We start from the raw sequence: 14,199 nt of genomic DNA, 5'->3' as shown, positions 1-14,199 counted from the left end.
TTTAACTCGTAAGTACTTAATAAATTCAAACACTTGAACAGAAAGTGGTATGAAAAGGAAAAAGGCTAAAAATATAGCCTTTCCTCAAGTTCTGCCCAATGACGACCTACGGTTTGCACCAAAATCAGGTCTTAAAGGCAGAGTCTGGTAAATAAACCACCTCTACATCTTAAAGTAGATAAATGGAACAGGCTCCCATTAGAAGTGGTAGAGACCAATACAATGAGGGGATTTAAACATGCATGGGATAGGTAAAGCTATCCTGAACCCAAGACAAGACCAAGAACGGATTATGGTCTGAGTGACTACATCAGGAAAAATGGGCAGACTAAATGGACCGAATGGGCCTTATCTACCAAGGCCAGTCACAAAACAAGTATAATCACAAGCAGGGAATCTCCGTAATGTGAAAGTGCTCATTTTGGGTGGTCTCAGGATGCATAACTTCGCTTTTTTGGTCCCAACTTGAGGGGGGAGAGAAGGAAGTCTATCCACAGCAACAGGACATAATACTACCTTCTCTGTGACCAACTGGCAGGATTTGGGGATGTACTATTACGTCCTTCGTCGCAAAGAGATTAAGATGGACTTTCTGATTTGTTAAATCATTTCGGTTTTGGGGGAAGGATAATTGGCAAGGGAGACATAAGGAAGGATTTATGGAACCAGGAGAGTCAACTTCTCTGCTGAGTTCATGGGAATTATATTCCACCTCACAAACGTGAAGTCCAATGCATTTTGCTGTGCATTTCCACAAATTGAGGTGTTTCCTTAAGAGATTAACCTTAAGAAATTAGCTATAATATGATCCCAGCAGCATAGAATAGGAGGGAGCCGGTTCCAAACTGTGCGACCAGGAGAATCTGCCCCTTAACATTTGGGCAAAAACCCTGCCATTTCCAGTTCCCAGGTATACTCGCCATGCCCTGTTCACCCATCGTACGCGGTAATAATTAAAATACTATATAAATTAATAAATAATAAGCACACAACTAGGTCATTACTTATTTTATTTATATAGCACCAACAGTTTACGCAGCACTTGTTACAGTCTGACAGAGAGGGTCTGACAATAACTAGAACCGACAGACTAAGAGAAACCCATACATTAAGTAAAGCGGGCCCGGCTTGCAAGCTTGTTATAAAATACAGGCTTTGCAAGAATACTAATATTTATAAACATCAACTTTGGTGCAAAAATGCTAAATTTGGAGAACTAGGCGGGAGCCCTCCAGTGCTGTCACCATATTGCGCTAATGTTCAAAACGTCACCCTCGTCCCGCTAATATCACGGTACAGAGGCAGAAATGGTACCTCGGCAACCAGTGGGGCGGAGCCTGCCTGTAATCAGCTCTGAGGCGCAAAGGATCTCTGGGAATCACAGTACGATTTCCTGTCTCGTCGCTTCTAGATTTGGATTATTCAATCAAAAAGAACTACATCTCCCAGCATGCATCGCGTCCCGCGTCTCTTACTGCTGCCCGTTTCCATACTGTTCTAGTGAGCTGGGCCCGGGAGAATTAAATGTGGAAGGCTAAGGTGTACCAAGAATGGGGTAACCTGTGACATCTTAATGTTTCTGCCGAGTGGCTCATGTAGTCGGTTTGCTTTATCATGGTAAGCAAGTAATGTCTTAGTGGTATTTCAAACGTGTTCACGTTGTTGGATCATTTTTTCCCCTCAAATCATTATATAAGCTTTACATTTGACGTATTTGTAATGTCCTTCATGTGCTTCTACGCAACAGTTGTTAGCATGTGGAGTCCTTGTTTATGGCTGCTATTAGTATTTTCTATTAAAATGCTCATAATACAGAGTACCATCTAATAAAATGTTATTGATTTCATTAAATAGCTAATGAAGGAGCACATAATAAAGTCCATGAATGCATTTATTGTAAGGCAGGTACAGGATATGAAGTTCATTATTATCACGCTTTGTGCTAAATTAGATGTTTAATTAGTTTATTCATCAATACTGAGGCAGTGAGGTATTACTACTATTTATAGTTATTAATATTATTGATTTTCATTGCATCAATATAGTTCAAAGAGCTGATCAATGGAGTTGGCCATTTAAATACACCTTCTAGTACGTTCATTAGGTTGATCTGTGTTTTGATCACCTTGATGTTAATGATCGGATACGTTTTTAAGGGTCATACTAGTATTTTTTGTGTGTTTTGTTTAGAGGAAGAGTCTGGCTCCCAGTCAGTTGGCAAAGAGAAAGCAGGGCAGCTCATCTGAAGATGAAGAATGGCATGAAGATAAAGTAAGTAATTATTTTTCTTCTTGTGATAGAGGTATATAATGATACCGTGTTAGTCGTAGAAAGAGAGAATGCAAATTTGGTTAAGATGATACCTTTATTGGTTAACTTGACGTAAAATGCCTGAAGAAGAGACCTAGATGGTCCCAAAAGCTTGCAATCCATCATGCGTCAGATAATTTAGTGATGTAGTATATGAAGTAGATGAAGTATATGATATTTAAATATATGCACTTGATTGGCAAACTCAATTATGATGTTACTTTACATTGATTCCGTTCCTGACATGTTGAATGATCTTTTTAAGGTCCCAAAAAAGAAACGTTCAAACAGCAGTAAGGACGGTCCAGAATGTTGGATCTCACCGTATCGGAAACCTTTGACACCGCTTACCAACCGACCGGTGTGTCTTGACAGCAGGCAACATGTAAGTGTTTGTGTTTTATAAATGAATAAGTAGAGGAGGTGTGTTAATTCACAACCTCTGGGACCCAGTGTAGTCTGATTTAAACCTTACGTTCTCCACAGAAACTGTCTATACTGATGTATTAAACGACCACCATACGGTGACATCCAGAGAGCATTTGCCTCGTCTCATCCTTTGCCCTCTGTACATTAAACTTTTCTCCCAGGTTCTATGTTAACTTGGCATCCATAGTCTGGCTCGCGCATGGTTTATAGTCTTTATTTTCCCTTATGTCGTATGTCTTCTGTTTATTGTCTCCTCAAGGCGACTAATAAAATCCTTTAGCTTCAACTACCATCTCTGTGTGGGTAACATTCACATTTGTGTGTCCACACCTTCACGTTTATCAGAAACGGCCTTGCAGCTGTCTGTTGCTGGGTTTAGTTTTACTGTGGATGGTTCTGCTATTTCCTGGTGATAACTACACATTGTCTAGTAATTCTTGATTCATCTCTTTCACTTACCACATTAAGGAAGTAACTTAAACTTTGCACTTATTTCTTCAACATATTGCAGAATCCATCCTTGTATCTTTCTCACTCTACAACCAGAAAATATATGCGTGCGCGAACCATTTCCCATCCAGACTACTGTAACAACTTCTACAGGGAAACTGATCTCTTGGCTTCCTATAAAACCGCTTTATCAATTCCAAAGTCATCCTTCTTACCTTTTAAGACTCTTTAGCTGCCATTCTGATCCTATATTAACCTTTGATATCCTACCATATACCACCATGCCTTCTGCACCCCATCCATAGTATCTCTCTGATCCTTTACTGTAGCACAAAAGTAACCTGCAAACCATTATTTATTGTGGGCCTTTGTAAATTGTAGTTCTCCTGACTGTGTCTATATGTCTATCCCGTCTCTACTTCTACTTTTATTGAACAGATGTTTTCAGAATAACATTTCTGAAACAATATGTGCTACGAGAGTTGAGCGATGCCCTTTAATACCATTGCTGTTTAATATTGTCATGAAATACAGATCTGAAGAGATAATCACTGTTCCGCTTCTTTTCTGTATTTGGGCAGACTTTGTAGATTTACACCATCTGGTTAATGAGGGATGGCCCCGGGCCATTTATAATGTGCTATCTCCATGCAGCTGTTAAGCGGGATTTATCCAGCGCATAAGATTATTGCATGCTCCCTTTTTTTATGGGGTCTATAAGCCAATATGCTGAGCATAATATATAACAATCAGCAGTGTCACTGGTGCCCAGTTTAAATAATTAAAAGAGGAGAAAACAATGGTGATTAAGCTGCCTGACAGTCAGCTGCCTGACATTAAAGCTGAACTATAATAATAATATGAAAGCTGATTATTATTGTTTTATAATCACTAAACAGTTCTGCATCCCTTATAGTTTCTGTTATTTAGGTTGCTTTAATGTTTTATAGATTGCTTTTAATGTCACTTTGACTTTCTGTATTTTTAGGAGGCGTTTATACGTAGTATACTATCAAAGCCGTTCAAAGTACCTATTCCAAATTACAAAGGTGAGATTTTTTTTAAATATTTTGTTTTCCAACATGCTAAGCATCACAGAGCCGGATGATTGTAGAAAGCATTGAAAAGTTACAACATACTTTACCTTGTACCTTGCACTTGCGTCAAATAGTTTGACGTATACTAGACGTAAAATAGTGTTTTTACAATAATATAATTTTTTTCTAGCATTAGTCACAGTATTTTTTTTATATATCTTCCCTGCATATCCTTTTATTTTATTCTTATGTTTATTTTTTACTGCCATAAGACAGCTGATTCATCAACTCTTATGTTACTTTACAACCTACTACCGTCCATTGTTTTGTCTTCCGCTTCCTATATCTAGCAAATAGTTCTTTACTAGCTAAAGCAATAAAAAAGGAACTTTTCATAATGGGATTTTGAGTGTAAAAATGTGATTGTGTTGATTTTGGGATTCACACCCGCCGTTTACTTTTTCTTCCCTTAGGAGGCCTGGGCTTACGTGTTTTGGGCATCAAAAAAGCTGGTGTAAGGAGGGCACTGCATGACCCTTTTGAGGAAAATTCGTTAGTTTTATACGAGCCTCCTCCACTGAGTGCCCACGATCTACTCAAAGTAGACAAGTAGGTTATTTCCGCTTAGTGTACTGCTAGACGACTCTTGTGTGTTATTTTGGAGATTTGTTTGATGATTAGATTCGCTTAAAATAGCAATTTCTTTAAAAAACAAACAATTTTTTTTTTTTTAATTCAACTCATTCAATAGATTAATTTAGCAACTGAAACAAGTCTGGCACAAATAGTATATACATTTGTATGACTAAAATGCAGAATATCTGTCCCATGGCACTGAGTTGTGCATAGAGGAATTACAGGTTTGACTTTCTGTTCCAATTCACAGGGAGAAAATCCCAGTCCACGTGGTGGTTGACCCTGTTTTGGGAAAGGTTTTAAGGCCACATCAGAGAGAGGTATTGCATTTTTAAAACTTTGAATTTGAACACCCTTATTATCTGCTTATCTGTAATAATGCAAGAGGAAAATAACCAAAGTGCCTGATCATTGAGTGATGCTGGGTTCTGGCTTGGCTCATCTCATGGCACAGGTGGCTTGCCCGTCTGTATGTTGTATCCTCGGTAGGACATAACGGCTGAGAGCTCATAGACAATGTGTGATTGAGTTTAATTTGGTATTTAAGAGCTATTTATCCACGGTGACTGTTCTTCTTTAGGGCGTGAAGTTTCTATGGGAATGTGTCACAGGCAGGCGTATCCCTGGAAGTCACGGCTGTATCATGGCAGATGAGATGGGTTTGGGAAAGACCCTCCAGTGCATCTCTCTCATGTGGACCTTACTACGGCAGAGCCCAGATGCCAAACCAGAAATTGAGAAATCTGTGGTGGTCTGCCCATCCAGCTTAGTTAGAAACTGGTATAACGAAGTGGGAAAATGGTTAGGAGGAGCTATTCAACCTCTAGCAATAGATGGAGGTTCCAAAGAAGAAATAGACCAGAAGCTGGGTATGTAAGGTAGACCTGTACTGGAATTATTCTCTATTTGTGAATATATACTGTACAGCATTTAATCTACTAATACTAATCTCTTCTACTGTTAATGTAACACATTTTGCTTAGCCCACTATTCTACGGATTGTGTATTTATCTTGGAATGCTGTTTATTAAAGCACTTTTCTATTGTTTATAGCTGGCTTCATGAACCAGCATGGGGTACGGGTTCCCTCCCCAATCCTTATCATCTCCTATGAGACATTCCGCCTCCATGCTGAGGTCCTGCACAAAGGCAGCGTGGGACTTGTCATCTGTGATGAGGTGAGCTCAGAGTACCTTTTAGTTTTGATGCAGGTGTCTGATTTTTAAGTAAAAGTATACGTATCAACAGGCAGCAATGAATAGTATAGACATGTGGCTATTTTCATTGAAACAGAAAACCTTTAGGATTTTTAAAAAGTATAATTAAAGTATAAAAAGGCATGCATGTGTAAAAAAGTGTATATATTATATATACACACACACACACACACACACACACACACACACACACAGTTCTAACTTTGAGTACAAGCGTGCCTTTCACTTGCATTTGTTTTGAATAACAGTTTCATAAACCCTGCTCTGCTGCAAATCTCCCATCCAAGCTCCTCAAACATTGTGATACGTTTTTAATCCTTGGTATGTTTTTAATTACATGCGCTGTAGAACATGTGCCTCAGATGTGAACACCAATATTCACATAAATCTAGAATTACACTTTACGCATTTAAAAAGTGAATAGGATTTAGAGCATTGTTTTCAAATAATATGACGTTTTATTTTCTATGCCTTATAGTTGGGAAGTGGAGGTGTCTATTCTGATGAATACTGGAAAGGGAGCTACCATGCAAATATTTTTAATCTCAAGCATAAAATTATAGTCTTGCATCCAGTGCTATTGAGTCCCTTCCTACATAGACTTACATTTGTCCAACTATGTGTCTGTCTAGTAGACTGGGCACAGATTGCAGAGCTAGAGCACATATGAAGGGTTAATATGAAAACATTATATTTTGCAATTATGGAACTGTTTTTTGAGCTCCCCATATGCATTTGACCCTTTTGACGTTCCCCAGTTATTTTTCATGTAGGAGATACCAAGTGACACTTACGCTATGTTTGGTTTTTTTAGCTTCAGGTAAATTTAAGTGGCACATAACCCTTTCCTCTGTGATTCATAGAATAAAAATGTCTATTTTTGTGTGTGTAGGGTCACAGATTGAAGAACTCTGAGAACCAAACATACCAAGCTCTAAACAGCCTGAAAACAGCACGACGTGTCCTCATCTCTGGAACACCCATTCAGAACGACCTTCTTGAGTACTTTAGCCTTGTGCATTTTGTCAGTGCTGGAATTTTAGGTATGAGCATATTCTAAACCTCTCGGTTTACTGAAATATGACAGATACACATTCATCATGGTGCAGAAAGACGTTTCTGACTTCTGCCCAGTAGCATAGATGTCAGAGACTGTGATATTCACCAAAGTACTGTGTAAGTGACTCCTACTATGTAAAACTAAACCCAACAATCCATGACGTAGGGAATACATCCAGGTCCTATAGGAGTCTTTTGTGACGTGTCCCCTACGCCCCTGGTCACAAACGGCTTTAACTCTAACAGCAGACTTCAGTTTGAATTTAGCAGACATACTGGTAAATGCAGCCAAGTTGCTTACCTTAATCTTTTGTAATACCTGCTTACATTTCTACTTACATGTTGACTATTCTAACGCTGCGACACAGGGACAGCTCAAGAGTTTAAGAAACGTTTTGAAGTTCCCATCTTAAAGGGAAGAGATGCCGATGCCAGCGATGCTGATAGACAGAAAGGAGAAGAGAAACTCAAAGAATTGATCAGCGTTGTGAACAGGTGGGTGATTTTTTTTTTTCCCCCTGAAATAAAAGTAAAAACTTTATTGGCGGATCAGTTCAGTGGCTGTGTATACATAATAATTACTGTACTTACTCCAGGTGTCTGATCAGAAGAACGTCGGACATTCTGTCCAAGTACCTCCCTGTGAAGATTGAGCAGGTGATCTGCTGCAGGTAGGTGTCTTACTGAAAAGAAACCTTGCTGAGGGAATATCAGCTTCTTTTCTGCATTCATTGATAACTTAGATGAAAACATATACTTTAGCAGAACCACACTGATGGGTTTCCATTTCAAAATGTTTTCCCACAAAGGGCCATGTCAACAATAAATATGATTATATGCATGTTTTTTCCACCCAAGATTGACGCCGTTGCAGTCTGAACTGTACAAACTGTTCTTAAAACAAGCTAAGCCTGCAGAAGAGCTGAACGAGGGGAAAATTAGTGTCTCTTCATTGTCATCAATTACCTCATTAAAAAAGCTGTGTAACCGTAAGTATCTTGTATATCTAAGTGTTCATAATTATAAGAGGGACATCATTGTATTCTCTGCTGTATGAAATGGCACATGGCTGTGAAAGGATCAACACTCATTAGCTCATATTCGAACATCCAAAGGCCGACTGGGCACCATGATGTTTAATATTTTTTTATCTCTTTTATTGACAAAATGGTTGAAATGGAAAAGCATAGATACAACTCAATTTGTAATCTTCCTTTTGCGCAGATCCGGTCTTGATCTATGACAAATGTGTCGAAGAGGAGGAAGGATTCCAGGGAGCTGTCGATTTATTCCCTCCAGGATACAATGCTAAATCATTAGAACCACAGTTATCAGGTGTGAAGATTTTTGTTTGAATTCATTTATTTATTTAAAAAAATAATTACAGACCTTGACTTTAATAGATGCCTTACTAAGATCTGGATTTTTTTTCTTAGGAAAAATGCTGGTTTTGGATTATATTCTGGCAGTCACAAGAAGTACGAGCAGTGACAAAGTGGTCCTAGTGTCAAATTACACTCAAACGCTGGATTTATTTGAGAAGCTTTGCAGGACCAGAAGGTAGGATTTCTGTGGCTGAATCTTCTGTTGGCAGCCTTAGTTTTTCTTTATTGGATAGACAAATTAACTGACTATTTGGCGTATATGTATAACACAGCTCATGGTGCTCATATCTTGCTTAAAATGCTAATCATTTTTTTCCTCCACTAATCTTTTTATAAGGTATCTTTACTTGCGCTTAGATGGCACCATGTCAATAAAGAAGAGAGCGAAAATAGTGGAACGCTTTAACAACCCTTCAGTAAGTGCCCTGCATTGATTACATGGGGATGGCATATGTCAGGCTATATGCCAGGGGGGGAGGTGTATCTGTGCTGAAAGTAGTTTTTATGCACCAATGAATGTCTGGAAGCTGTATTATTATGATGATCATTATAATAGTAAATAATGTATGTTAAATTCCAATAAAAACATACATGTTGTGATATTTTGGGACAGATTGAGTGGAGTAGAATCAAATTATGTTCCTTGTGTATACCACAGCCATAAGTGCATGCGTCACGCATCCCAGCATTCAGCAATGTGTTCTTACAAAGTATGCCTTCTATTTATTCATTATAAATCCTTCTTCACATATTCATTCATTTATCCCTTAAGGACAAAAGCTTCCCCCCCCCCCCCCCCCCCACTACATGACATTAACCCTGCAATCTAAAAGACCGACTTAAGCTCACGTTAGAGATGATAGTGTGATTTCTACGTTTTCCTGAGGTAGGAGAAGAATGACTGTTTCTGTAACATCTGTTTGGTTTTTCTAGAGCCCAGAATTTGTCTTTATGTTGAGTAGTAAAGCTGGAGGTTGTGGCCTGAACCTGATTGGTGCAAACAGGCTGGTGATGTTTGATCCAGACTGGAACCCAGCCAATGACGAGCAGGCAATGGCTCGTGTTTGGAGAGATGGCCAGAAAAAGACCTGCTTCATCTACAGGCTCCTCTCGGTATTTTCTACCACATTCATTTTCCTTATCAGTTCAGCATGATTGGGTATTGAAAGCCATAGTTGGCTGTTTTTGCTTGTAGATGAGATGCATCGTTTTTTCCTTCCATTCCTTGCAGACTGGCACAATAGAAGAGAAGATTTTTCAGCGTCAAGCTCACAAGAAGGCCTTGAGCAGCTGTGTTGTGGATGAGGAGCAAGATGTGGAGAGGCACTTCTCCATTGGCGAGCTGAAGGAACTCTTCACCTTGAATGAGGAGACAGTCAGTGATACTCATGACAAGTAAGCGCTCGGCCAAGATTAAACATTGACCCCAATGGGGAGAAATGTCGGGCTTATTCTTTGTCTGGAGTCATGGTGTGACCAACTTTGGCTTCCAGGGTCTGTTTTTTCTTCTAATGTATCTAAAATGTTTTTTTAATGATGTATCCTATAATTCTTTGCAGATTCAAGTGCCGTCGGTGTGTGAATGGCCGTCAGGTTAGGCCTCCACCAGATGGTACAGACTGCACATCGGACCTCTCACAATGGAATCACTGTGCTGACAAGCGAGGGCTGCAGGACCCCGTACTGGTGGCCGCTTGGGATGCTGCTGTCTCGTTTGCCTTTCATCATCGTTCCCACGAAGAGCAGAGGGGAGTCCTGTGATTTAGTAACAGACATAAGCATGAGCTTTTCCCTTTAGTAGTACTATGTTAAATTATTTTAAGGGACCTATTTATGTGAAGGGTAGTAGAACATGACCTTGCAGCTGGATCCAAGAAATAATGTAAATTCTACAATCGCACGTTGAACAACTTGTATCGTGTGGATTTTCAGAAAATACAAAGATGAGTCTAACATCTATCTGAGGAACCTGCCGTTGTGAAGCCTTTTTGTGCCCTGTATTCCACAGCAGCCTGTTCACGTATACAACATAAATATTAGGTTGAAACTGAGATGATCATTAAAATAGCAAGGTACAATCACGTGACACAATGCTGCCATCCATTATGCAATCTGACATATTTTCATCTTAAATCTTGCTCTCATGGAATGGAACTGTGTTCACCCTTAACTGAATATTGCTGTAATTCTGTATTGTTTATTCTACAGCATTGGCAGCTTGTTTGATGATCTATAATATGATGATCTATTGAAAAGGTGCAGAGAACTGGACCGCCTCAATCCAAGAGTTGGATTGTAAAAATAAAATAAATGTCTGCTTTTTGACAGAACAGGGCCCTTCTAGGAACATCTTCCACATCATGATGTCATCCAAAGTTACTAGGGGTTAGATGTAAAAAGAAAAAAAAGTGTATTTTGGCCCCATAAACTCTGTGCATCATTCATCTAGACTGTTAATGTAATCTTTAAATTCCTGCATATGTTTTAATATGCTTACTTTACAAGGTGTAGAGAAAAATGTGCATAATTTGTGTATATAAAACATTTGGTTTTTGTATGTAAAATATATACCGGTGTGTGTGTGTGTGTATATATATAATTGGTGTTCCCTGTGGAGTAAACTGACACATTGCTGATGACTATGGGGCATTGAGATTAAAGTAAAAGTCTGTATTTTACAATTGTTTACTTTAAATATCCTTACATTTTACTTTTAGATTGATTTAACCCATGTGTATTTTCTCAATTATTACATAAAAAGGTATAAGAAACATATTTAGCATGGATCAAAAAGTATCCAATTATCATAAGTCTGTATTCTATACAGTTTGAACTGTTCATAATATGTCTTTCTCCCTATAAAAATAATAGTAATGTATCCCAGTGGAGTGTCCTTATCTATGACTGTGTATTTCCTTCCTGATATTTCATGATCTTAAGAATACAGGCCATGAAGGAACCACTGGAATGAGGACCGTGTACTCTCCAGTTGGTTACGTTTTCAGGGCTCGACCCATGCCAATATTATTGCGAATCTCTTATTTACCGGTATTTTTTTTCTTGGCAAAATACACATTTTAGATCTGACTATAAATGTAATTTGTCAAGACCTGCTTGTTGTATTCAATGCCACCCTAGTAATGACAGAAGCAACTAATACATCATCCATTCATGTAAACATATTACGGAGGATTTAACATGAATAAATGCAAGGTTATGAAAGGTCGCAAAAAAACTATTTTGCACCATCGTTACTTTTAATGACTTCATGCTTTTCTTAGGTTCAATATTCTGTTCAGCCCTCGCTCATTGACGCTTTCTTTTAACCCATACAAAAACAAAATTTCAAGTTTGATAATCAACTTTATTAGTGTACTTTATCCAATTTTAAACAACATTCAAGCAAGTCACTTTAAAAATATTTACAACAGCATACAAAGAAGATACAGTCTGTAATCAAATGGAGAGGTATATTAGTTTTCCTTGGCACGTGCTGGTTATTAATGCTGCTCGAGAAATTCTGGACTTGTTTCTGAATCACAGAGAAAGGACAGTTTGCTCTCTTTGATTCTGTATAAAGATGTGTCTTAATCAGTTGTGAAACCCTACGATCAATGGGTGAAATTACTTACTAGGATGTTATATACACACACACACTATATGTTTGATCTTTTTATAATATCCATGCACTATAGTTCATTTTCTAGATGCCCAGTGTGATTCCAAACACCAAAGGTTCTAATATATTACATTGTTTTAATTGGCCCCAGCCAGATCGTATGTAATAAAACAAAAACAGCTCTTTTACCCCTACTAACATCTCGCCGTATCAGGTGTATCCGGGATCTTACAATGGCTTATCTGTAATTGCATTTCCACTCTTTTGCTGAGAGGATGATATACCCCGGGATGCCACTGATCTGTCCTGATGATTGAGCGCTCATGTAATAGCTTTTTAAATCTTTGTAAAAAAAAAAATAAAAAAGTAAAATAATGAAAAATATTGGTTTTGATGAAAGTCTCACGGGTAAGTGGAAATATTTTCTTTAGATTGCTTTACAAGCTCTCATACTGTTCAAATTCTTCTGTTTATAGATTATTAAATAGAAATTATAACCCGTTTCTACTGTGCTATCGGCACCACCAGTGCTATATAAATAAGTATCTTTAAAATCCCATTAAAGTCTTTTAAGTGCTATCTCTCAACTCTGATGTGCTTTTGAACTAGGTATACGAACTGGATCTAGCGTTTCATGCTTTAAGCTATATTACTATATTAAAGAAATTCTTATGGAAGCGCTGCTGTCTCCGTATGATGACCCGGATTATTGCGGGGAGGAAAATCCTGAAATTCCTCCCCCAGACAATTTGCAGGGGTTGATGGGAATAATTGTAAGCTTGTTTGAGCCGGGCCCTCCTCACCTGTTGTCTCTGTAAGTCAATTTGTTATGTTACATACTACCTGTTATGTCCTGTCTTCCCATTGTACAGCGCTATGGAATTTGATGGCGCTATATAAAATAATAATAACTATATATTTGTGCTGAACGAACTGCCTGTGTAACAGATAAAACAGATTTAATGAAAGTCCATTTAAGTTATGGAGCTTTATCAAAGTACCATCTGCTGAAAAGCTTGGATGGGTATCTGGCCTTCCACAAAAATCAGCAATTAATAAGAATGTTATGCTATGAATGAGTTTACTTTGCTGGACCTGGAACAAAATTTCTTTTAGGTGTGGTTTTCCCTTTAAAGACAGCAGACCCATATGAATACAGATGGTGTAAGTTCTTTGATCGGCGTTAAGGCTGCGCATGCACTTCAGGGCTGGTTACAGGTCGGATTTGAAGTTTCTAGAGGTGTTAAAAAGCTCTTGGTTGACTTTCAGACAATTCTGTGATTAAAGGTAGATATTCTTGAATATGGCCTCTCATCTGAAGGAGGTTTACATACACAAAAAACATTGTGTATTTCTATGCCCTTGGATCAGTGTCTTCCGTATATCACTACATAATAGTCGACCGATACGCATCTCTTTGTAACGCAAAACCAAATGGATTTACTGTCATTTAAAACACCATATACCATTTTCAATATTTCCATAAGATAAGTCAGAAACGTAATCTTAAAGACCTACAATAAATATATATATATATGAGTTTTCATTAAACATCAGCTGCACATATTTTGATGGTATCAATGTCAGTGGTAACCAGACAATGTTAAGAAGGTTTTCTGGTCCTCCAGACACTCCTGAGTGCACCCAATGTGCCCCCTGTGCTCAACAATTCTCTGGCACGGGGCTGTTCACCCGGTAGCCCTCAATGTTAACTGTATGGCCCCCGCCTGCCTGAAAACAATATCTCAACTATTTGCTCTGAATGAAGATGAACAGCACTGGATAGCCGGGCAGACTGCGGATAGCTTGCATATCTGAAAAGTTCTGGCAAAAGACCCCAAAAAATATAGTATATAATTTAACAAATTTTTTTTTTAAGGAAATACGGAATAATTTTGGATTATCCAAGTGGCTTTATCCGAATAAAAGTTCTGTGCTTTGCACAAACTTTGGTGTCTGGATTTAGTCTTCCAAGGGCAACAGAGGATGCATGCATTCACATCGGCGCCTACCGAACATGTAAGCAGGAAAGAACTCGGTAGGCATTATCAATTATG

General features: G+C 38.4%; 1 protein-coding gene across 1 annotated transcript; it reads left to right on the top strand.

Moving 5' to 3' along the window:
- Positions 1 to 341: 341 nt before the first annotated feature.
- On the top strand, positions 342 to 14,184 carry LOC149288536 (DNA repair and recombination protein RAD54-like). Its single transcript, XM_089491692.1, has 19 exons — positions 342 to 401; positions 2,191 to 2,271; positions 2,576 to 2,695; positions 4,178 to 4,238; positions 4,700 to 4,835; positions 5,113 to 5,182; positions 5,443 to 5,731; positions 5,916 to 6,040; positions 6,972 to 7,122; positions 7,507 to 7,633; positions 7,735 to 7,809; positions 7,997 to 8,127; positions 8,363 to 8,473; positions 8,575 to 8,698; positions 8,861 to 8,939; positions 9,457 to 9,636; positions 9,755 to 9,918; positions 10,083 to 10,280; positions 14,022 to 14,184. The coding sequence occupies exons 1-19, from the start codon at positions 342 to 344 to the stop codon at positions 14,182 to 14,184; spliced, it is 2,445 nt and encodes an 814-aa protein (XP_089347818.1).
- Positions 14,185 to 14,199: the final 15 nt, after the last annotated feature.

This window comes from Sceloporus occidentalis, unplaced genomic scaffold (assembly GCF_023333645.1).
Source record: "Sceloporus occidentalis isolate IW3139 unplaced genomic scaffold, rSceOcc1.0.p SCAF_51, whole genome shotgun sequence".
In the NCBI taxonomy this organism is placed as follows: domain Eukaryota; kingdom Metazoa; phylum Chordata; class Lepidosauria; order Squamata; family Phrynosomatidae; genus Sceloporus; species Sceloporus occidentalis.
The sequence above is the reverse complement of the archived record's forward strand: the minus strand, read 5'-3'. Positions and strand labels throughout refer to the sequence as shown.